This window comes from Calonectris borealis, chromosome 1, assembly GCF_964195595.1.
Source record: "Calonectris borealis chromosome 1, bCalBor7.hap1.2, whole genome shotgun sequence".
NCBI lineage: Eukaryota > Metazoa > Chordata > Aves > Procellariiformes > Procellariidae > Calonectris > Calonectris borealis.
The window spans coordinates 164,512,760-164,538,061 of NC_134312.1; the positions used below are offsets into that span (position 1 = coordinate 164,512,760).

General features: G+C 39.5%; 1 protein-coding gene across 2 annotated transcripts in view; it reads right to left on the minus strand.

Annotated features, from left to right (window-relative positions):
- GPC5 (glypican 5) overlaps positions 1–25,302 on the minus strand; it is a 769,104-nt gene that overhangs the window by 610,623 nt on the left and 133,179 nt on the right. For both annotated transcript variants that reach the window (XM_075138505.1, XM_075138510.1), the window contains exons 4-5: positions 14,711–14,844; positions 10,356–10,481 (exon numbers count right to left, since the gene is read on the minus strand). In XM_075138505.1, coding sequence (XP_074994606.1) covers positions 10,356–10,481; positions 14,711–14,844 — 260 coding nt within the window. The remainder of the gene's footprint in view (positions 1–10,355; positions 10,482–14,710; positions 14,845–25,302) is intronic.

Consider the following 25,302-nt stretch of genomic DNA (forward strand, 5'->3'; position numbering starts at 1 on the left):
CAAGCCGTGTCCAGGACAACCAGGGGATCAGGCCCAGCCAGCACGGGTTCATGAAAGGCAGGTCCTGCTTGACCAACCTGATCTCCTTCTATGACCAGGTGACACACCTTGTGGATTAGGGAAGGGCTGTGGATGTGGTCTACCTGGACTTCAGTAAAGCCTTTGACACTGTCTCCCACAGCATTCTCCTAGAGAAGCTGGCGGCTCATGACTTAGACAGGTGCACTCTTCACTGGGTAAAAAACTGGCTGGACGGCCGAGCCCAGAGAGTTGTGGTCAACAGAGTTAAATCCAGTTGGCGGCCAGTCACGAGCGGTGTTCCCCAGGGCTCAGTACTGGGGCCGGTCCTGTTCAATATCTTTATCAACGATCTGGATGAGGGGATCGAGTGCTCCCGCAGTAAGTTTGCAGACGACACCAAGTTGGGCGGGAGTGTTGATCTGCTGGAGGGTAGGAAGGCTCTGCAGAGGGACCTGGACAGGCTGGATCCATGGGCTGAGGCCAATTGTATGAGGTTCAACAAGGCCAAGTGCCGGGTCCTGCACTTGGGTCACAACAACCCCAGGCAATGCTATAGGCTTGGGGAGGAGTGGCTGGAAAGCTGCCCAGCAGAAAAGGACCTGGCGGTGCTGACTGACAGCCGGCTGAACATGAGCCAGCAGTGTGCCCAGGTGGCCAAGAAGGCCAATGGCATCCTGGCCTGTATCAGAAATAGTGTGGCCAGCAGGAGCAGGGAGGTGATCGCGCCCATGTACTCGGCACTGGTGAGGCCGCACCTCGAATCCTGTGTTCAGTTTTGGGCCCCTCACTACAAGAAGGACATGGAGGTGCTGGAGCATGTCCAGAGAAGGGCGACGAAGCTGGTGAAAGGCCTGGAGCACAAGTCTTATGAGGAGCGGCTGAGGGAACTGGGACCGTTTAGTCTGGAGAAGAGGAGGCTGAGGGGAGACCTCATCGCGCTCTACAACTACCTGAAAGGAGGTTGTAGTGAGGTGGGTGTTGGTCTCTTCTCCCAAGTAACTAGCGATAGGACAAGAGGAAATGGCCTCAAGTTGCATCAAGGGAGGTTTAGATTGGACATTAGGAGAAATTTCTTTACTGAAAGAGTGGTCAGGCCTTGGAACAGGCTGCCCAGGGAAGTGGTTGAGTCCCCATCCCTGGAAGTATGTAAAAGATGTGTAGACGAGGTGCTTAGGGACACGGTTTAGTGGGCATGGTCGTGTTGGGTTGACGGTTGGACTCGATGATCTTAGAGGTCTTTTCCAACCTGTATGATTCTATGATTCTATGATTTTAAATTTAAAAGTCATTTGTTATTGTCATTTGTACAATTACATTTTGTAATTTATTACCAGCTTAATAAAAATTAATTCACCCGGTGTAAGAACCTTTCTATTATAACCCCTGCTATCCATGACAAACGACTCAAATATTTCTAGGACAAACACTACAGAAAATTATATATTTGCTCACGCAAACAAAAGGAAAACCAGATCATTTATTTTCAGGTAATCAAATGTGATACATATTTTGCTGCTTTTACATAATTAAATAAATTCCATCCTGAAGTGTCATGAGATTTATCTAAGCATATATTGAGAACTGATATTACCGTTATTGAAGTAGGAATGATTTCAGTTTTATATCTCATGACAAAATATTGAACAAACCCACAATTAATATAAACAAAGGGATTGTGCTATTTCATTTTTTCCCCTAATGTCAGACTTGGGTTTCCTAAAACCAGCTGACACAGGGATCTGAGTTTCAGCTTTTATATAAACTACCTAGTTTTTATATAGTCTATCATCAAGCCAGTATCCTTTTTTCTTCTAATTTTGGTCTTTCTCTGGAATAAATAGTTCAGATTATATTCTCCACTATAATTTCCAAATTCATTAAGCTAATCTAAAAAAAATGTTTAAGGTTTCTCCAGAAAACCAGCAACTAGACTAACATAATTATTCAATTACATGTTGATGCCAGAAATAGAAATGCCTTTTGTTTTCCACATTGACACAGAAAAATTTATCATAAGCCCCTCTCATTCTTCTGACAAGTGAAGTAGGATCAATAAGAAATTATTTGTGATTGGGGGGCAGTGGTAAAACTAATGGTGTTGCTGATTAGTCATCGAATATATCCTGATGTCAGCAGTTTTCCAAACGAAAATGTATAAATTATAATGAAAAATCCTCCTGAATTCAGGGAGGACTTTTGGAGCCCCATATTCTTATAGGCCACATGACCTGATTTTTCCTTACAGCCCAGGTGCCATATGCTGGTGACTTCACTTCCAAGCATCCCTTAAGGGGCAGAAGCAATTCAGAAGAAAAATACTTCATATTTCAGGCATTTGGATTTAACAATTTATTTAATTTTCATTTTCTTTACAAAACATTCAGCCTACAAATATCTTTATCCACCATTTACCTCTTAAGTTGACTCAGTGTTTTGGTATCTGAAAACTCCTGGTTAGCTTGTGGTGGAATGCTATTGGTGCCAAGATTTTATGAGTTCATGGGAAGACGGAACATTCACAGTTCTGGGTCAGGCATTTCCAAATTTGCAGATTGTGAGGAAGCACGTATTTACAATTGTTTTTCTCTGTGCATCTGTTGCTGGTCCTTGCTGGCAATAGTATATTAGGCAAAGCAGTAAGAGCCATAATGGGCTGTTCCCACATTTCAAGTTACTCAGGCAAATCTTTTGCATAGGTGGCAAGTGGTGCCTTTGATGGCAGTTTACGTTCTGCCTCATTATAAAGTGATAGCTCAAATAGAAGAAAACTATGAGGAATTCATTAGGTCTCCTTATATCACCATTTATCTTCTTTTGTTGGCTAAGAATGGATTCAGGATTGTACTCTTTTTTCAGAATATTTAAGAATCAAAAAAGAAAATTCTTTTCCCCAGCCTAAGAGCTGTGCTAAAGCTAAGCATTTATTTGATGATAGATGCTTATTATAATCACTTTCTAACAACTTGTTCAGCAATTAAAATCAATCATGCTGTTTAACTCCTCTTAATTTGGATATTTTAGATACGTGTTTCATATGAAACTCTTCCTTCCAAACTTGATTAGCTGTTTTTAATAATCTTCATTACTCTTGAATCCTTCAACACACATAATTTTACTAGTTTCTTCTCTCACATCTATTTTTATTTCAATGGAATCACTGGTCTCAAGATGTACAGTACATATTCTGCTCTCCCCTGTGGATTTTTAATCCATCTCTCTTCACATTCTAGCCAGGCACTCTGGACTACCAAAACTGTATAAATGTCACTTAAACCACTTTACATTCATGAATGAGAACAATCTCAGTCTATTTGCACAATTCCTGTTATTTTAGCTTTAATGCTAAGATGCCACTGAAATCCTGAACCGTTGCATGCAATTCTTCTTGTATGCTTTGGTAGCGCATAACTCATTAATTGCAATTCCTTTTTTTCCATTGAACCTAATGAATCCTATAACACTAAATTCAAAGTACTTCATTGTGGCACTCAGTTATGCCTTTAAAACTGAAGTTTGAATTTCATGCCCAGCCACTGTAGTCACACAATTGGGTAAAATAGTTGAAGGGCTGAAGACTCCTCTGAGACGTCCTCTCCCTCATTCTGCAGTGATGTGGACCTTGAGAGAGTACTCTTGCTCCTCCAAGTCCTGCCTGCTACCAATCTTGTCTGACATGTATACAGGAATTTGGGGATTCTGGTCTCAGTTTTGATAAAATCATGAGCCTACACCGTGTGACAGGGTAGATTCAGAATAATTTCTAGTTTCAGAATCAAGGGCCATATTGCCATGACATTACGATTTAAAAAAAAAAAAAAAAAAAAAAAAGGGTTAAACCAAAAAGGAAACAGCTGAAGCATACGAAATGTAAACTGTAAAGTAAGCTTTCATTTCAATAATACCCGCTTTTTCCTTTTCTGACCTTTTCCCATTCAGACTTGACAATCTCTTAGATGGTATTAGAGGCGGCAAAGGCTGTAAGATTTATCTGAGATATGATATGACAGCTGTTAAAACCTTGAACTACTTCCTTTAGAAAAATCCACAGAAAAGGTGAAAGAAGAACCGCAAAGATTTTTTAAAAACATATCTATCTTCTGTCTCCAGGGCTTATTGCTACTTGCAGCTTGAAACACAGATACAGCAAACAGTCTTAGCAATCTCTTCAGGAACTGATACACTCACAGCAGCATCATGTAGCTTATGATATTGCTTTCCCATGTCAGGCCCAGAATTGCAGTGATGACCAGCTATGGCACATGATTTTTACATAGAAGGCAAAACCAGGCGGAAATGAAGAAGAATCTCAAAACAGTTATCTTTAATTTGAACAATACAGACTTTCCCCCACCTGTGCCAGGAACACTGCACAGATGAATGCACCAATATCTTTATTTATTACTATACTTCTGGGGGGGAGGAAGAAAAAAAGAAGAAAAGAGAGTGAGTGTACAGGTTCAGGTGTTCTTCAGTATTTACAGAGAAAAGCAATGATGCCTGCTCAGATCATTATTGCTTCTAAAATGTCACAGTATCCTGGGATCACGGCAACAGAAGTTGAGCAACAAGATTTAGCTAATCCTAGATTCAGAAACAGAGGGCTGTAGGAGATTTTAAGAGGTTATCCAATTTATCTCCATATCTCTACGGAAAAATCGGCTTTTACAGCATCGTTTCTCAGCGCCTTGTCATGCCTGAGAGGCAGCAGGCCTCCTTCACACAGGATTAAACATCCTCCTTCACACAGATGCTGGACCCCAAAACTACCTATTTTTGTCCCTTATTGTTCTTGCCACTACAAAACTCTTTCTAATATTTAATCAAAATATATTTTAAATGTTTGCTATGTGTCCTAGCCATTATGGAAGCAGATAACAGATACTTTTCTTTCCCCTAGCAATAGCCTGTTTACACTGCATTTTCTCCTACCAATTTTTCTTCTTCAGGTTAAACAAATCTAATTCTTTGACTTCTTTTTTGTAAGCTGAGTTTCCCTAGATTCTCGATTGATCTCATAATGCTTCTGGGAATTCTCTTTGAGTATGCCACAGTTTTCCTGAAAATGCTAAAATTAGGCTCAGGCTGAGTTTCATCAAGATCATTTTGAATTGCTTACCCTGGTTTTTGCATGTTACTAGTCCCTTCTAATCTGGTTTGCCTGCACAGTGGTTAGGCTCACTGCCTCCAGTCCACATTCCCAAAGCCTGACATCTTCATTTCCTTTCACAATATCCCCAAACACAATCACTTCCGATGCTGCTCATCTCCCATTAGATCTCTTTGCCAGTTAATTTATTCATTGATCCATTTCAAATGTTGTTTCCCAGCACAATCTGTGGCGCCGATCAGGAACTTTTCTTGCTCAAAAACGACCTCCTTGTTTCTGAATTTGCAGAATTCATTTCAGTGTGTTTCTGAGGCTGAATTTGACTTTCCATAACCAAGAGAAATCTCCAGGCACCGCACGTCCTATGTGTGTGCTCCTCTCCTGCACGCTTGTGTCACGTGTGCCTTACTTTCACAGCAGGCACACAGACGTGCCTAAGCACAAAAAGAAAAGAGTGCCCATTTTTCCCTAGATTAACAGTTCTTTAATAACAATAATAGTAAAAAAGCCCCTGATCTCAACCAAAGCACAGGAAATATTTTTTTCCCCCTTCAGTTACAAAAGAACAAATATAAACAAATAAAATTGAACAAAGGAGATTTTGACTGAGTAACAAGGCAAAAGGAAGGGGAGGAAGAGGACAGATGTGAGCACCCTCATACAGCTACCCAAGCAGGAGAATTTGTACCACAATATATTTAGCGTACAATTAGAGGTATTGAGATGTAGGAACTAATTGGCAGGTCTAAGCTCCAGTTGATAACCTAGAGCACCTCAGAGTATCCTGCTCTTCTGGTTTTAATCAGCACTCTGGGTACTTCTAAATATAATCCATATGTTAGCTCTTTCAGGAAGTTAATGTTAAAATTTACAGACCAAAAAATAAATATATATAAAAAAAATACATACGAAAACAAAGTATTTCAGTAAGGAAATTTATAAGTTAAACTAATATCAAAGTGGTCTTACTTTTAAGATACAGTGCTTTTGTCACCAATTATATCTTTAGGTTGATCCACAAATAAATAAATTGCATTATTTAAATATTTTTAGTCAAATGAAATTACTTTTAAAAGACACTATGGTCTACAATTTAGTAGAATGTTTCTTTTCTGTATAAGGGCTGATGTGTCTAATTAATCAAAATCAAACAGTATAGTACATATCAAACTGTATCATTACAGTAAGTGATGATGTGGCCGAGAGCCTCGGGGTGAGGATTAGGGGGATGGAAAACAAAGGAGATTTTGTAGTGGGTGTCTACTATCGATTGCCCAGCCAGGATGCAAGCACTGATGAGTTATTCTGTAGGCAATTAGGAGAAATCTCTGGATCGGTAGCCCTTGTCCTTATGGGAGATTTCAACTGGGAATACCATATTGCTGTGACGAGCAGGTCTTGGAAATTCTTGAAGTTTGTAGGAGATGATAGATAACTTCTTGTCACAGGTACTCAGTGAGCCAATGAGGAAAGATGCCCTCCTAGACTTGCTGTCTGTGAATAGAGAAGGACTCCTGGGGGATGTGATGGTAGGTGGCTGCCTTGGCCACAGTGATCATGAAATGGTTGAGTTTAAAATTTGCAGTGTAATGAGAAAAAAGGACAGCAGAGTTGCTACCCTGGACTACAGCAGAGCAAACTTTAAGCTATCCAGGGAGCTATTAGGCAGAGTATCCTGGGAATCTGCTTTTGAGGGCTTAGGAGTCCACTGCTGGTCAGTCTTTAAGAAGCACCTTTTAGAAGCACAGGAGCAGGCAATTCCACTGTGTTGTAAGTCAAGCTAGAGGGGCAGAAGACCAGCCTGGCTGAACAGGAAACTCCTCATGGAGTTCAAGAGAAAAAAGAAATTGAATGATCTCTAGGAGCGAGGTCAGGCTTCGCAGGAAAATTACAGAGCCGTGGTTCGTATATGCAAGGACAAGACACGAAAGACCAAAGCTCAATTAGAGTTGAAGCAGGCCAGTGTTGTTTCAGATAACAAGGGCTTTTTTAAGTATGTTAATAGCAAGAGAAGGTCTAAAGAAAACATTGGATCGACACTTGTTGAAGATCTGACTAACAGGGATGAAGAAAAAGTGGAGGCATTCAATGTGTTTTTTGCCTCAGTATTTAATAATATTAATAGACCTTGGGCTGCCTGGTCCCTTGAATCAGAGGACCACGAGTGTGGGAACAGCGACTTTCCATTGGTGGACACTGAAATTGTAAGGGGCCAGCTATATCAGCTGAAAGTCCATGGGGCCTGATGGGATTCATCCCAGAGTGCTGAAGGAGCTAGCGGGTGTTATGGCAGGACCCCTCTCAATCATCTACCAAAGGTTTTGGGAGTCTGGGGAGGTCCCTGCTGACTGGAAGCTAGCCAATGTTATTCCAATCTACAAAAAGGGCGTGAGGGAAGACCCAGGGAACTACAGACATGTTAGTCTAACCTCAGTTCCTGGAAAAATTATGGAGAAGATCATACTGGGTACTACTGAAAGGCATTTAAAGAACAAAGCAATCATCAGGCACAGTCAACATGGGTTCACAAAAGGAAAGTCCTGTTTAACTAATTTGATATCCTTCTATGATAAGGTCACCCACTTGGTGGATGAAGGGAAGGCAGTGGATGTAGTTTTTCTGGATTTTAGTAAGGCTTTTGATACTGTCCCTCACAGCATTCTTCTGGACAAGTTGTCCAACTGTGGGATGAACAGGTTCACAGTGCACTGGGTGAAGAACTGGATGAAGGTCAGGGCTCACAGGGTTGTAGTGAATGGGGCAACATGCGGCTTGTGACCGGTCACCACTGGTGTTCCTCAGGGTTCAATTCTAGGGCCAGTTCTGTTCAATGTATTTATCAGTGATCTGGATGCAGGAATTGAATGCACCATTAGCAAGTTTGCTGATGATACCAAACTGGGAGGCGCTGTTGACTCTCTTGAGGGACAGGAGGCCTTGCAGAGGGCTCTAGATAGACTGGAGCATTGGGCTATGATTAATGGGATGAAATTTAACAAATCGAAATGCTGGATTCTGCACCTAGGACAGAGTAATGCCAGGCACAAGTATAAATTGGGAGAGGAGTGGCTGGAGAGCAGCCCTGCAGAAAGGGGTCTGGGGGTGCTGGTCGACAGCAGGCTCAATAGGAGCCGGCAGCGTGCCCTGGCAGCCGAGAGGGCAAACCGCACCCTGGGGTGCATCAAACACAGTGTAACCAGCCGGCCAAAAGCGGTGATTATCCCGCTGTATTCAGCGTTGGTGCGGCCTCACCTGGAGTATGTGTGCAGTTCTGGGCCCTGCAATTTAAGAAGGATGTGAAGGTCCTTGAATGTGTCCAGAGGAGGGCAACAAAGTTGTTGAGGGGGCTGGAAGGAATGTCCTATGAGGAGTGGCAAAGGACTTTGGGCTTGTCTAGTTTGGAGAAAAGGAGGCTGAGGGGCGACCTCATTGCTCTCTACAGCTTCCTGAGGAAGGGATGTGGAGAGGGAGGTGCTGATCTCTTCTCCCTGGTATCCAGTGATAGGACACATGGGAACGGTTCAAAGCTGCACCAGAGGAGGGTTAGACTGGACATCAGGAAGCACTTCTTTACCTAGAGGGTGGTCAAACACTGGAACAGGCTTCCTAGAGAGGTGGTCGATGCCGCAAGCCTGCCAGTGCTTAAGAGGCATTTGGACAATGCCCTTAACAACATGCTTTAACTTTTCGTCAGCCCTGAAGTGGTCAGGCAGTTGGACTAGATGATCATTGTAGGTCCCTTCCAACTGAAATAGTCTATTCTATTCTATTCTAGTATTATACTATAAACATAGTAATAGTATAATAATATAATAATAACTAAAATATAACAGTATCATATGATATAATAATATAGGTTTGAAAAGATATAACATATTAATAGTAAGACTATAAGCAGCCAAAAGTAATGATACAAGAACCTTGTTCTTAGGAAATCTGTAATTACAAGATGCTAACTTCAAATTGTTACTGAAACATTTGGTAGGAGTAGTATAACTCATTTGGGGAAGAGCAGCAAAACAAAAGCCAGGAGGTAAATTTGAGATTAAATCTCAAATATAGATATCTAAAGAAAGGACATGTCATCTTGAGAAGATCATTGAAACCTTAGGACAAAGATTCCCAATGAGACTATCAAGGGACTCAACCACTCATTGGGCTTTGGTGCTGCCAAAGCATTGGACTACCCAAGAAGATAAAGAAAAGTAGGCATGTAGCTGTTTGCTGAAAGGGTATCCATTAAGTTTCCTTAGGTATCATTAATCAATAAATTACAGCTCCTACCTAACTTTTTAGAGATACCTGAAGGTTCAGGCTGTCACTGTTCCTTCTACTTGGTACCAGCTATCTCCCACTTTACTAACTCACCTCACAGCCTTCCTTGATATGACCTTTGATACTACCTACTAATACATGCTGTATTAACAACATGATCTTTATTAAAAAAATAATTGCAATGAACCTTTTAATATTTTGGTCTCTGTCATCACAAGGACTTCCTGCTCAGACAAATACTTGTTTTGGTAATGAGAACAATAAAGCAAAAACATAGAGATCAGCCCTCTGAAAATCCTTCTGACATCCACAAATGCTAGTGTTTCGTAATCTGTGAAATATATTGATTCCAGAGATACACATCCAGTAGGATAGCAGTTTATTATTATCTCTTCTTTGCCATTGCTGCTGAATAATGTCTCCCAAGCCGCTGCATACATGAAACAATACATGTGTTTCACCTTTAAAATGTTTTATCTTCGTGTTTTAACTTTTAGCTCTCTCCTGAGAAACCATATATATTAAGAGATTACTTCATTCTTCAGAGCCAGAGAAAGTTTTGAGCAAATAGCTTGAGTCTGTTATCACACACACTGTATTAAAAGGAGCATTTTATAAAGATCAAGCTCAAACAAAAATCCTATTCTCTTTCTCCAATCGTATTTTGTAAATGCCAATCCAGCTTTTTTTCCAGCATATGTTTAGGTGCCGAAAATTTGAAGGAGAAATGTCTGAAGAACAGTAGAATTCTTTTTTTCCTCAAAATAGAGATGCAGGGAGATTTTTTTTACTGTTTACACGTGAAACCCGAGAGAAGGAAACTCATGCTCATTTGTTTTTCGAACTAACCTTGACACATACCTAGGGAAACAATGTACTTGACCCAACTTGGAAGCTACTTTAAAGAAACACGAAATACAAAAGAAAAGACGAAAGTGAGTCAGAAAGGTACCTTCTTACAACATCTTCTCCATTCCAACACGGGAGTCCATCGGCAGCTGCCAACTCATTACCGCACAGTTGATCAGCCAGGCCGCCATAAAAGGCTCTGTGGAGCCGGAGGTGGCTGATAAATTCTCTGCACAGGGGAACACAGGAAATAATTGACAGTGTCAATCAATAACATTAAGCAGTATTGCTGTTGTGCCTTTCTAAAAGAAGATAAAGAATGTGCTTATTCTATTACTCTCCTTTGGTTCCAATGATTTTTTAAATCAAGTTGTCAATTTCCTGTTAGATAAGTTTGATTCTCTCAGATACACTTCAGTAGTTTACAAAGCTGATACTCTCATCGGTCAAAGTAAAAAAAAAAAAATTACTTTACGCATGCTCTGGAACAGGAATTATTTTCCTCCAACCTGAAATTTTCTTGCGTAGTTGTGTTACAGTTTGCAATGTTACACTTGTACAAATATACCAAAAAATGTTAAAAAAAAAAGCATAGTAAATAAAAAAATAGGTGTTTATAAGTAAGTCATCTGTTTTCCAAAAGTGCTATCAAGTAGTCCTCTACACAGTGTTACAAATACTACAAAGAGTATTTGTTCAAGTTATGGAGCAACTCAAGATATAGGTAAGATGGGTTTAAGATGTAGATGTTAAATATTTAGTGGATATTTAAATTACTGTCTGAAAAATGACATCAGTTTTATCATGTGCTGTGCTGGTAGGTTATAAATTATGTATTGTGTATTGTATTTTAAATAATTGTCAAGATGCCTAGAGCTAATGATAAGGTTTTGTACTTAAATCAAAATGAATGACTTTTTAGTTAGTATGTTTTTAACTGGATTGTGATATTTATGTTTATAAATTGTTTGCTTATCTATTGAAAATCTCTTCCTGAGACACCCATTCCTGCTGTGAAAAATTAAAATATTTATTCATTTTGGTTTAGAACATCACACTATACTGAGTTATATATGACGTGCAGGCCCAAAGAAAGGCACCAGCAAATGCTGTACTCATTGTTCTGTAAGCCAGCAAGCTTCACTTTATGTTAACTTCTTGTATGGTGTCTGGAGTTGTGAAAAACTGCCAGAAATATTCTATACATTTCCCTATATTTAGTCAATGTAGGCCTAAAATGGCATATGGAATTAAATTGTTTAGTAGTGTTTACTCCAAATTAAAACTGATAAAACTTGAGTGATTATATACAGTCCAACATTTAAAAAGCCACATGTTCTTTCTTGTAATTGTAGGGCAAATATTTTACACAAACCATGGTGATTTAGATTTACTATGCCTATTAAGTGTGATGTGAGTGCTCTACTAAGTCTAAAACTACAGTTCTGAAAATCTTGAGTAGGGTAAATTTTAACTATGCATCATATAATTGCCTATGCACAATATATTTTAAATATATAAATATGACTCATCCACACTCTCCCAGCCATGAATAGTCATATTTTGTATTTCTCCATCCCCAACATTGCATCCAGTGTGCACAATACGTTTGCAATTTTCCCATTTCCCATTGAGTGGGATTGATTTTGATTTTGTCTATGCTTTGGGTTTACATTCTGGGTGAAAACTAGTGTTTAGAGAGTCTTCTCATGGTAAATAGTTGGAATTTCTTTTTTTTGCACAATTAATCCATGTATAATACAGAAATTGAAATAAATACAGCTACCATAATATCTTGTGACAAACTGCATTCTAACAGAAAGGTCAGTTATTCAGTTTATTAGTAAATACATCCTGAGGCAAAGCTAAAGTTAATACAGAAGTAATAACTGATTTCAGCCCCTGTTGATGACTGACCAAAGTAGTTAGAGGGGCAGATGGTATGAATGTCAATTTTCACATCATCATCTTCTAGACCAGATAGCATGTAATTACAGGCAGCTGAGCACAAATGTGCAATTACAGTCAGTGGAAGCTGCAGATACTTCTTATCCGTTTATTTGGAAATGTTCATTTTTTTTACAATTTTATTCTCCTTGCTAAAAGCTGTCTACAATGCTAAGTTCTGGAGGAAAAAACATTATATACTTTCAAGTTTGTATGTTACTACGGAAAGTTCTGCTTAGAATTTTTTAAATTCATCTGACAATTTTTGGTGTCAAAAGCACAGAGAAATTTCCTTTTCTTCTTGTACCACATAGTACTAGAAAATACCAGCTTAGATCTGATGGTAAAAATAATTAGGAAAAGTTCAGGCAGAGGCAGTCCAACATGCACTTTGAAATGTAAACTTCCATCTGGAGATGCATTTGAAAAATATTAGGAAATTTGGGAACTCTTAGGAATCACACATTTAATAGAGTCTTTTTGTTCATTTGTTTTCCCCAAGATAACTGTCATCGATTAAGTCTACACAGTTTGGGAGAAGCCTATTCTTTTCTGCTTAAAGCCTGTGAAAGTTGCTGAGAGCAACCTGCTGCCAGAAGTACATGGGAGGTAAATTAAATGGAGTTTGACTCGGAGAACAGCACTTCCTTAAAAGCAGGCTGTAAGCATCCGCTGAAGTCGCGCTTCCATGTGAGGAATTGTTAGTTGCCATGGGAATATAAAGTGAAATAGAAAGTGATCGTGACTAATACGGAAGGAGGTGATTCAGGAGGCAGCAAATGAAGATAATGTCAACTATGAAGTTGTTAAACTGAAATGTGTGTCAGTGGATCTCAAACCTTCTCCCCCCTCCGCCTTCTTGGGGTAGCGCTTGTTCCATGCCATGAAGTGTTTCCAGCATCTCAGGCAGGGGGAAGTCATGGGAACACAACATTGCTTTGTGCTGCCCACTGCCTCTGATGCCCCTTAAGGTTTTCTGGGCAATCTCCCAGAGGTCAATCCAGACACCACTTATTTTGAAACATGGACCAGTCCTGGATTAAGTGAGATTTTAGAATATGGTTTCATGTTTGCACGGTGCTAGCAATCAGAAAACATCAAGAACTTGCTTAGCTACACAACACAGAGAAAATGTGCCTGTATAATGGGTATTGCCTGATGACCTTCTGTGCTGGCTAAAGCAAACTTCTGTTTTGGATCTCTTTCCATCCTCACAATGTTCTCTAAATCCTGTGTTTGTTTGTTTTTTTTCTCCACTATTTGGAACATGAAGGATTTTGCACTAAAAAGAAAGGTCTGTCTTTGAAGCTCAGAGGCACTTTTTCTTCTCCAGACATCAGGAGAGAGCAATTATTCCCTGCAATTCTCTCACTTCAGTTTCCTTCTGCACTGCAAAGTTAAATGAAAGGAAAAAGAGAATAAAGAAAACCTCTCTGTATTTTAGCAAATATGGCTAAAATATTTTAGCAAATATGGCTAATGACTTGGATATCTACTGGGACTTTGCAGATTTTTTAAGAATCAAACACTGTGACAGAAATGAAATTTCTGATTTTAACTTTGTACTTTATTTGCATAATAGGGCCTTTAGTCTCAACTGTAATACTATCCTTACTCCTTACAGTGCTATTACTCCTTATGGTCATTGAAGACCTGATTAATTTGTCTAAAGATAGATTGGCCTTTGAGATGCCCTCTGCTATCCAGGATATCTGCAGAAGGCTGAAATATACGATACAACTTACAGGACACCTACATCCTTTTTTTTTCAGAAGATCAGTTGGGATACCCAGGGATATCCTCAGGTGGCACTGGATGCTTGTAGTTGTGTGGGCAGCTGAACTGAGTCCTCTCCATAGACTATGATGTCAGCTTAAACACCTAGCTCATATGCAGTTAGACAAATTTTACCCTGTAATGCTGAGCCAGGTATAAATCAAATCTCCAAGTCTTTACAGTCACCTCGATTCACTATATACTGGCAAAAGAGCCAGAGAAAAAAATCAGCTGGACTTGCTTGAAAGAGGATTTCAAGATTTAGCCCTAAATGCTTGGTTGTCTCACTTTTTACAGTAGAAAGGTATGTAAGAAGAGTCATTAATTTTTTTCTGTCTGATCACTTTGTACAAATAGTCGTCTGATAAAGTCACAATCACTTCTTAACAGATTTAATAATGCCTGCTGATGTGCAAGTTAAATGTAATTTGAAAATTTACACATAAAGATAGGCTAACATTCATATTTTACCGATGTTATCCACTCTTTTAGATACTTTAAACCACACCAAATTACTCTGGTCATATGTCCATTATTTCAGAAAACAGAATCTAGCCATGAAATTACTCTTTCCAAAATGTAACAGAGCAGATTGTGTGGCTGAAATGCTTCATTCTTTGCAGTCCGTATTTATTCTCTAGTAATGCATGCCATTGCATTGAATATAATCTATTCTGTTGTAAAATCAATGGCTTACTTTATTCTTTCTTTCTGGCTGTAAAACTAATGTCTTACTTTCTTCTGTTGGCGAGGGTTTCTTCATTGTCTCTTGAGAACATCTTCAACCCTTGATTATCTTTGTCCTGATCAAAGGAGCAACCTGGAGACTGCGTAGGCTTCCTTACAGGAGGACCACATATCTTGTTCACCTAAAAGGAAAAAAAGCCACAAGAAGAAGGAAAGAATACATGTAAACAAAAATTATTATGTATCTCTCAATTCAGTTTAAATCCATTTTAATAAGAAGGAAAGTTCTGTGGACATTAAGCTAAGAAAAGTACCATTAATTATCATACTTCTCCACACTATATCCATAATGAATGCAGTAAACACATAATTAGTCATTTTATAGTAGAAGAAAACCCAAATAAAATCACTCCTTTTGAAGGAATACCAGGTGTATAAGCAAGTCACATGTATTTTATTGACTGTGGCTTTTTTTTTCCTATAAGGAAAGCATATTGTTATGCAGACAGTAACAGTATCATCAAGAGAACATGATGTGTTGTGAACAGCGGCATATTTCCATTTTTTCTGTAATATACCCCAATCACATTTTTAATATGCATTGAACTTTGTGATTTCTTTCAGGGTCGATGAATTATTATGGCATGTTCAGCACAGTTACCCAGACGATATAGTGAACAGTTAGCACGGTGGAAACTTGCATTACAACTTTGCAAGATGTAAATTTAATGATCCAAAATGTAAGTTTAATGATTCGGACCATAGATGTTGAAAATATCACAGATTTTATATGCCTGGCTTTCAGATTTAGATGTCAATAGATACAAATTCAAGTGAACTCCCATTTTCTTCTTTGTAAAATGTGATACTGAGCATTTTATACAATAGAGGATGTCAATTAATAGCTAATTATTCTTCCTAGTCACTTAAAAAAAACAATTAGGGCCATACTCACTTATTAAATAAAAGATACTTCATGCTGGGGATCACATCAGACAAGGTATTAAGCAGACTGAACAGCACATATCTTGTGTAAGCTAGCATGCCTGCACTAATGAAAAACTAATACTGTACGTGATTTATGAAAACTCAGTTCCAATAGGTAGTCAACTTTTTTAAAAAAAAAAAAGGAGAGAGGAGATCGCTGTTGGCTCTAAGACAGGGATCCAATTTTTGAAGCAGAAACATATTCAAAATGCTACTATGAGAAAGAGGAAAGCGTGCATTGTTATACAACAAGGTTTATTGTTTCCTGTTGCATTTTATATCCCCACATGTAAGAACGGAGAAAGGAAATCAATCTCAGGTTTCAAGTTACCATCAAACACATTAAAGAGAAAAGTGCAAGTCTTAGGGACCACCTTTCCAACTAAGAACTGCTGTAGTGTTAGTTAAGAAATACATCTAAAATTTAAAATTAAATGAACATATCTAATTCTGATGAGTTTCTTTGTCGTTATGCATGGTGTAAGTGGTGATAATGAAAGATTCATTGAACATACTTGCTTAGGCCAGTCAAAAGAAGAAAGAATCAGTATTATTACTACATATTAATAAACATTATGAATTGAAAGTGAGGTAAAGTTGAAAGTGAATAGTCCTTTTTGGCTGCAATTCACATGTCTTAATTTAGGCATTCAAGTTATAGTTTGAATCCCCTTCAAATGAGGTGCATGAATTTACCTGGAAGATAATTGTCCCTGGACATGTGGCTAATGTCCTTTAAGGGACTTAATGGGATGCACTTTAAACATCACTTTAAGTATTCACCTCACCATTTCTTATGACAGGCAGTGTCTCCTTGGACAGCATCATACTACATTTGTTCTTGTCCTCAAATTCAGTTTCAAACCTCCCTCACACTTTTTCCACTATTTTCCCCATTAGCTCTTCTTCAGAGCACATTATCCCACGCTTTTCATCAGCTTAACTGGACTCCCATTTCCGCTCCTGTAAGTCTCTACACTCTGCCCCTTCAACCACCCTGCTGCATTTCACCACCCTCTGCAAGCGGTTTATGCCATCAGTCACTCTACACCAATATAATGCAGATCCACCAGAGGCAAAAAATGCTTTTGTCCTTTTACTTGTCTCACTTTTTGCTCATATTCTCTTATGCTCACTGATGTGACATGGAGAGCGTCATGCTTATGATCAGCTTTTACGACAAAACAATTGATGGTTTGGGTTGCCCCCATTCCAGCTTGCCATACGCTCTTCAACAATACTTTGTCTTATCAAGAATAAAAAATAAGGGTTTAACAGACAGAGAGAGTCAGATCCAGATGTTTGGGAAGGAGGCCCTGTCTCATGACAGGCATGGGTTAGGCGTGTAGGTTGTTGTAGGTCTTAGGTGCCTTATGTATCTGAAAGAGGCACCTTAGCTGTCCAGGCACTCTCAGAGACTGACTGCATGCAGCGTGGGAGCCTGTGAGGGGAGGGGAAACATGGTGGAGATGAGTCACTGCCTAATACAGACCCTCAGCAGATGAGTACCGGTCCTTTGGGTCAGGGAAAAAAAGAAAGAAAAGAAATAAAATGGCTCCCGTTATAGTAAACTGAAAAAAAAATGCATTCGTCTCCATTAGGAAAGCAGAAGAATCCACAGATATTGATATTTCTTGAATTTACAATAAAATCTCATTATATTTTACTGTGACTAAAATGAACAAATAAAGAAAATCAGTAATTTTTACAGTCATAGTGGCTTGGAATATGGACGATACTTGTTTTATATGTATTAAACAGTTGCTTCAAAATACTGTCTAATGACCTTTCTCTCTGTTTATTCTCCTTGAGTGAATGTCTCAAGAAATGCATTGTGCAAAACTGGGAAATTTGCATTCACTGATACATTTAAAAATAAACCTTAGTTTCAAATATAAAATCTTTCTTAAAAAATTAATCTTGGGTAAAATTTATATATATAAATACCATAAAAATCCAGTCATTATCTGAAACGTCTTTTTAAGAACTAATTTTTTTTTCCCCAAAAACATTTTTGGAAAATTCTGAAAACAGCATTAGTTAAATGATAAAAGGTGTTTGTATAGCACCACGTACACCTCTGCCATTCCCACAAAGAAGTGCATGACAGTAATCATACAGCTGAGAACTCCGTTAATGACAGCAACAGCTCTCACAGCCAAAAGTTAGCTCACCAATCTTTAGCAAAGTCACTTCTTCAAACATAGTTTCTGCAGGGTGAGCTACTTCAGCACGTACAAGCACGCACAATGATGATGTCATCATCTGTTATCTTTCTCATCTCTCTCCTATTTAAACCCCCGGGACCATTGACTGACTGACTGGCTTTGTGTGGTGTCGGTTCTTCTTTTTGTGTTTCGTACATCGCACTTGTATCACTCACCCAGCTGAACCCAATCTGTCTTTTTTTAAACTGTTCACCAATGGTTGTCACTTTTATGTCATGTTTAAACCATTGACTGTATATGCACACCAAGTGTACTTTTGCCTCCCTCACTGGCCCAGCCTTCATTGTCACCTGGTTTCTTCAGTAAACTTGTGCATATGAAAAGGCCATATACTCTTATCTTGCCTTCAGGTGCCTGTTCTGTATGTCAGCCAAATAATTTAAAATCAAAAGTCAGTATGTCATTTCCCAGTACAGGGCTGATGATAGTCTAAAAAATAGATAAATACACTTTCCATAATAATGTCTGCTTTTCTTTGATGCATTCTTTCGGAGTCCAGGAATGAGTACATGGTATAAGCGTCATGCCACTTAGTTGTATTTCCCGTGTTTCCTGAGGGACTACAACTATATCCATTAGCCACAATGTTTATTTTTAGCCTTTGGGCTGCAAAATTAACCTTCCAAGTAAAAATTTGTCCAGTGCTATTATCACCAGTCTTGAGAGACACAGACTGGAATCATAACTTTGAGAGAAGGGGAATGCTCTCACTACACTAACGATCTAACAAATGACCATTTTGCAGCAATATCTGATCCGAATGTATTCTTACTGCCTTCCTATTTCACTGAAAGGGTATTCCTACTGAATGTTTCCACAAACTGAGCATTTTTCTTGGCTTCAAACACAAAATCCTAAAAGAGATTATAAAATGATTCTCAAAGGGGATCAAAAATACCCTGAGAAAAGTGAGACTGAAAAATCACCAGAAATATTATTCAGGAGAGAATTAAACATCTCCCTGAATTTCAGGAAGAATTAGACTGCTATAAAATTTTAAAACAGACAAGCCTCAGCAACTTACTAGGGGTTTTTCTGGTGTGGTTTTTTTTTTTTTTTTTTTTCTTTTGGTCAAATGTTCTTAAATACTGCACAATATTTAAGGGCATAAAAAGAAACCTCAGAAAATGATAAAACTCCTGATTTTCACAGTTCAGACAAACCTATTGTCATTATACTCAGCATGCTGTTATTACGCACAATTTGTATGCCACAGTATGATGACTGGGTTAATTAAAAGCTCTTGTAATAACCATGCAGTTAAATTGCAATTAGTGCCACACATGAACTTTATGGCAGTTTGATTTTGCGTGGTGCAATTCCGTAGAATGTCTACTTATGGTTACTTACAGTTTGGAAAACTGGAGCATCGTAAATCTTTATATTTACACAGGACTGGACAATGATGTGAGCATCATCATGTCGATAATGGTGGGATACTGTCCTCTAAGTTCACATGCTCAATAGGAGAAACCAGTCACATTCTTTGGGGCTTTTTTTCCACTACAGAAACGGTTCTTTCTGACCTCAGCATTTCTACCGAAATGATTTTACATCAAATGACTGAAGCAAACTGAACGCACAGTCCTGTGGTGCACTTCGAACTAGATATACCAAGTCTCGGTGACTAACTATGCCCCATAATCTTTAAACGCTGCCACTGTGCCAGGAATCCGGAGACTCTCTGCTCCACTTTGGGTCATAGGCTGTTATGAAATGCATTGAAAAGATGAGCATCTTCTGGTCTTGCAGTGTGTCTGTAGTCTGTTTCACTAGTCCTTTCTGCTGTGCATAGAGCAACAGGGAAGGAAACACTTCTCTGGATACAAAACCTCTTGTGCTTAGACTCAACTCTAGCTGGGAACAAGAACCAGGAGTCTGAAAGTTGCTCTTTTATGTTTAACTGTTTCATGCTTGTTTTGGTAAGTTTAGCAAGCGCTGTAAGTTTTTGATACATATATATCCAGGATTTCCTGTAAATGGGGTATGTGTCAAGTATTCACTAGATTGACAGTCTCTCAGACTGCATTAAATGTTTATAAAGTTTCCTTGATTCAGATTTAGTCCTTGCAAGTGGATGTGTAATAATTTCAGGTAGATGGCTGTGTGTCAGACAGAGGAGAAAACGAAGACCAATACAGCATACTCTTCTTTGCGCCTCATTCTGCCAGCCAGCCTCTGCGACCAGCACAGGAGAGGATGGCTTCTCTGTCACCAGGCAACACAGGGTTTGGCACTTTCTGATCATCTAAGCAGGCGAAAATGAAGATTTCTCAAAGTAAGATTAGCTTCTCCTTTTAACTTGTAATAATCTCCAGCTGAGCTCCTGCTGCGGGAGCCAATACATCCACACGCTAGCGCTAGTTTCACCGGTGTGTCTTCTTCTAGTTAAACCACAAGAGGGAGCACCAGCATTTCAGTATTTCCAAGCACGCACGCAGGCTTTTATCGGCTGCTGCTTAGAACAGTTGCTCATCTAATATCAAACTTCTGTTGCAAAGAAAAATGTATTTTGATAAGTGACAGCGTGCACATGTGCATGGAATATTAAAGTACTGCCTACTGAGACGAAATTCAAGTTCTTGAAAACAAGGAGAGCAAGCATTTGATACAACAGGCCTTTTTTCCTTCAGAACAGGGAAAAAACGTTAATGACATTGTCTTAGAAAGAATGGTTGAGTACCACCAATGTTTACAAGACAGGAAAATCATGCAGAAATTGTGTATTATTTCCTCTGTTTTCTTTGTAAATTTTGTGTTCTTTATCTGTGACTAGTTGTCTCTTTTTCTCCACTGTAGCCTCAGGGCTCTTGGCAATACGTCTTAGGCATCCAGAACTCTAAGCAAGCTCTGGAGTTACAGCAGCAACTTAAAATTTTATAAGTTTCATACATAGGTTTAATCATTTTACAGAACTTGCAAGAGAAGTCCAAGACAAGCTGAAAGGGGCAAACATTGTGAACAACAGCCTAGAGAATTACAGAGTAAAGCTGATACTCAGAATAATGCTTGCACAGATTATTAAACACGCAATTTATACCCACCTGCAAGTCAAATCTTAAATGGACTTGCCAAATAATGATAATTTCAAAGCAATTTTATTCAAAATTGTAGTTAAAAGCTCAGGTGATACATGAAAAAGTGCAATTATAATTTTTCAAGTGAGATACAGTTCGAAGTGATTTCAGCCTCAAGAAATTACCAATCCAATTCAAAGCAACCTTGTTAAATGTAATAGTTTGCCCCACACCCAACCAGATGGTATTGAGCAAAGATAAATGCAGACCCACCAGCAAGGCAGTGGTAGCCTCATCAGAAAAAACTGAGAGGATTACATGTTGCAAAAAAATGAAAAATCATTTTCTGTGACATATAAATAAAAGTACAACTTGGAGATACTGAACTAATTATCCCACTCTGTTTAGCACAAGCGCGGCATCACTGCCATTGCTGTACACCTTGCTGGGGAAATCTACAGTCAAGAGGGAGGACCAAGGAAGAGACAAAAATGCTAAGAGTCTGCAAACCTTTTTTTTAATCAGCCATTTTTAATACGGTTTTGCAAAAGACTGCTGTCCAAGCTGTTGGATTCTGGGAGCCACAGTCCATGTAACTGAGACTCGTATTCTCCTCTTACCACTCCACCTACCAAAACCAGTGCTCCGGCACAAGTTCTTGAGACTGTTCTCTTATCTTGTCAGTTTTTAATTATCTCTGATTTCCTTCATAATTTTGCATGTTCTGATTGTAAAATAAAATCTAATAGCCCATTAAATATGAGTTACTTAATACACTTTTAATTTGTGTCTTCTGCTCCTTAATTACTAAAACCTTAAATGGTTTTAATTCTGCTGCTCCTTTCATGAGGGACTAACACTCAGCAAGTCTGGCAGTAAAAATAGTTTCTCCTTCTGAATGGGGGTGGGAGGGAAGGAAATGTTTGGGTTTTTTTTAATGGCTTAATGTCAGGGGAAATCCTAATGTTCTCAGCCAAGTTACCCTGCAGCCAGAATACAGCACTGCCAGTTCAAACTCTTCAAAGGCAGTTCAACAAAACTGCTTCTTGTGAGAGCCTGCCAGCTCTCCCGATCCAAGTCTGCTTCAGTGGATGCCAAGGTGTTTCATTTATGTTCAGTGAAAACACTCTGTGGTTCTCCTCTGAAAAGCAATTATATAAAACCGGCAGTAGCCCTTTCCAAAGATCAGCTGCCTGTGTGTAGTTAGACTGATTTATCTATGCTCTCTAGCGGTTAAAATATACTTTATTGCTCCTTACTTCTGTGTGCCCTGCAAGTACAGCTCTGACGTAGAGGGCTAAGATTATGCCTTCTTGTCTGATACAGGCAGAATTGTTCATTAAATCTAAGTATAAATCTACCCAGGGTCACCTGTGTAAACCAAAAGAAATTCAGTAGGAATATGACTGTCAATGAAAGCAGAACCTTTATCAGGCATGTTACTCACTTAAAAGAAAAAAATATATTACAACTTACAATACATAAAGAATTTGTGGGAGCAAAACAAGTTGGCTGTGTCAGCATATCTGCCTGATGTGTTTACACTTTGTGGCAGGCTGCAATTTACGTTCCAAAATTGTGAAGAGGAGAGCAGTTTTGTAAGATCTGTAACAAAAGTATGTAAGTCAATAAAATCATGCACATTCACAGGAACAGTCATAATGCATTATTTCATTTAGCATAAGACACTGTCAACAACTCTTTAGATAATTGGAGGGTCACCTTTTCATGATACTAAAGAATCAAAAACCATCTGAAAAAAAAGATAAGGGAAAAAAAACCACTATCTAGTCAGTCAGCATTTCAGAGAACCTAGGTGTTTCTCCCCCATTCCAAATGACATCTTATGAGATCAGCGGTTTTGCTTCCTGTATCTGTATATTAAGTGTTTCAGTGTCTCCTCACTCTCTTATCTGAACCTGGACAAACCAGTTTTCTTTGAAGATCTTTTGTGATGTACAAGACAGTCACTTATTCATACATGTTCATATAATTTCAGGGACCAAAATAGTCTGAAAAACTCATTTGCTTCAAAATCTCTGGATTTGCCCTCACAAAGTTTTTCTCTTCCAGTACAAAGGGTTGGTAGTGATTTAAGGGCCAACCAAGACACTAGGAGTCTGCTCAGCTCAGTAGCCCTCTTTGCGAATGGTTATTCTGTTTCACAATGAAAAAGGAAGAGCAGAGAAAAAAGAAAACACATACACAGCCTACAGAAAGGATTCTCAGTTGAGTTCTTCCTTTACACTTGTTCGTGCCTCTTACTTGGCTTTGGGGAAGGAGTGAAAAGCCTTCTTTCTTCTCTTTCTGCAAATACGAAGAACCAGACTGCAGCATTTTCAGCCTCTTGGAGCATCTTCCTTACCTTCAGTTCAGCTCCCCAGTGCACACATTCAGACGAGCCTGCCATGGTGCAGGCTTAGACATCTAGCATGTCACCTAAAACCAGAACATGATGGCAGCCCAGACTGCTTACTCCACATTTATCAGACCTCTGAGTCCCTATGCAGTCAATGGAAAGAGGAATGACATTTTGGATCTGTGCATTTTGCCCAAATTTTGCCTAACCTTCTGTTGAAAAAGAAAAAAATGGAGGTATATTAAAGATCCTATGCTTCCCTGACAAAACAGATCTCAAGAAGTGCAGCGAACTGAAAGATTTAACAGAAGATTCAAGTAATTTCAAATTGTGAAGTGGATTTGCTCTAAACACATTAAATAGGACTGCATAATGCATGCCATTATATGTTCCTACATTATTTACTTGGCAGTCTGTATTGAACATACCTTATGCGAACCTGCACTACTCAGCATTGCTTGCCAAAGCCATGTATGTGTGTTAGTAAGTGCTGTGGGTTGACCTTGGCTGGCTGCCAGACCCCACCCAGCCGCTCTCTCACTCCCCCTCCTCAACAGGACAGGGGGAGAAAATAAGATGAAAAAGCTCGTGGGGTGAGATAAAGATAAAGACATCACTCACCAATTACTGTCATGGGCAAAACAGCCTCAACTTGGGGAAGATGAATTTAATTTATTGCCGATTAAAAATAGAGTAGGATGGTGAGAAACAAAGATAAAACTAAAACCACCTTCCCCGTAGCCCCTGCCTTCATCCCAGGCTCAGCTTCACTCCTTTGTTCCCAACTTCTCTGCCTTCCCTCAGCGCCGCAAGTGCTGCACGGGCGACGGGGAATGGGGGTTGTTGTCAGTTCGTAACACTTCACCTCTGCCGTTCCTTCCTCCTCACACTTTTCCCCTGCTCCAGCATGGGGTTCTCCACAGGCTGCAGTGTGGAGATCTGCTCCACTATGGTCTACTGCATGGGCTGCAGGAGCACAACCTGCTTCACCATGGTCTTCTCCACCGGCTGCAGGGAGGACATCTGCTCCGGCGCCTGGAGCACCTCCTGCCCCTCCTCCTTCTCTGGCCTTGGTGTCTGCGGGGCTGTTCCTCTCACGGTTTTTCCCTCACACCTCACTGCCATGCATCGTTTTTGAGCTTTCTTAAACACGCTTTCCTCGCGGTGCCACCGTCCTGGCTGCGGGGCTCAGCCGTGCCCAGCGGTGGGTGGGTTGGAGCCGGCTGGAACCGGCTGTGTCCGGCCCGGGGCAGCCCCGGCCTCTCCTCACAGAGGCCGCCTGCAGCCCCCGCTGCCAACGCCTGGGCACCCGCACCCTGTACAAGAAGTAACTCCACTGTAGGAGTTTCAGGGGAGGAACCTGGGCAATTTGGCAAATGAATTGAAAAAAGCACTTTTCAGAAAAGCGTGAGACGTGAACTTGTCACTGGATTTGAACCTCTTCTCACCAAAGGTGGAAATATGTCCTCTCTCATTTCCATAAATGAAAGGAAAATTGGCTGAAAGAAGAGGAATTGGAAATGATGTATCTTGAAACAGGTACCAAAAGCTGTGCCACCATATACTCAAATGCTGAGAAGCCGAGGAATGTAGCAATTGACTTTATTTAGACAGACATGGTTTCATGGCTTCATGTTCTGCCACTATATTTAAGAAGTTCTTGACAGAAACGAGTGCTTCCAGTGTTTGCCAGTGTATAATAAACCTTAAAATAAAGACACTAACGGAATATTAGCAAGAGTATGTACAACAATGTGTATCAATTTTATTTTTTCTTTCCAATTTGCACTTGAGAAGTAATGCCTTGATAAATGAAGGGAGCAGATCATACACTAACATACCTTTTTCCAAAATGTGTGCATAACTATAGATGTATTATTGTCTCTGCTAATATTCTATGCATGATTTGAAGCCCTTTTTCTACACATCAAAAGCAGGTAGACCAATTGGAAAAGGACACTGATTTTGAGAATTCTACAGCACAGAGCTTACAACAGGGATTCCAACATACAAGAGATGCTCTGGGATGTGATTACCACTATTTTTATG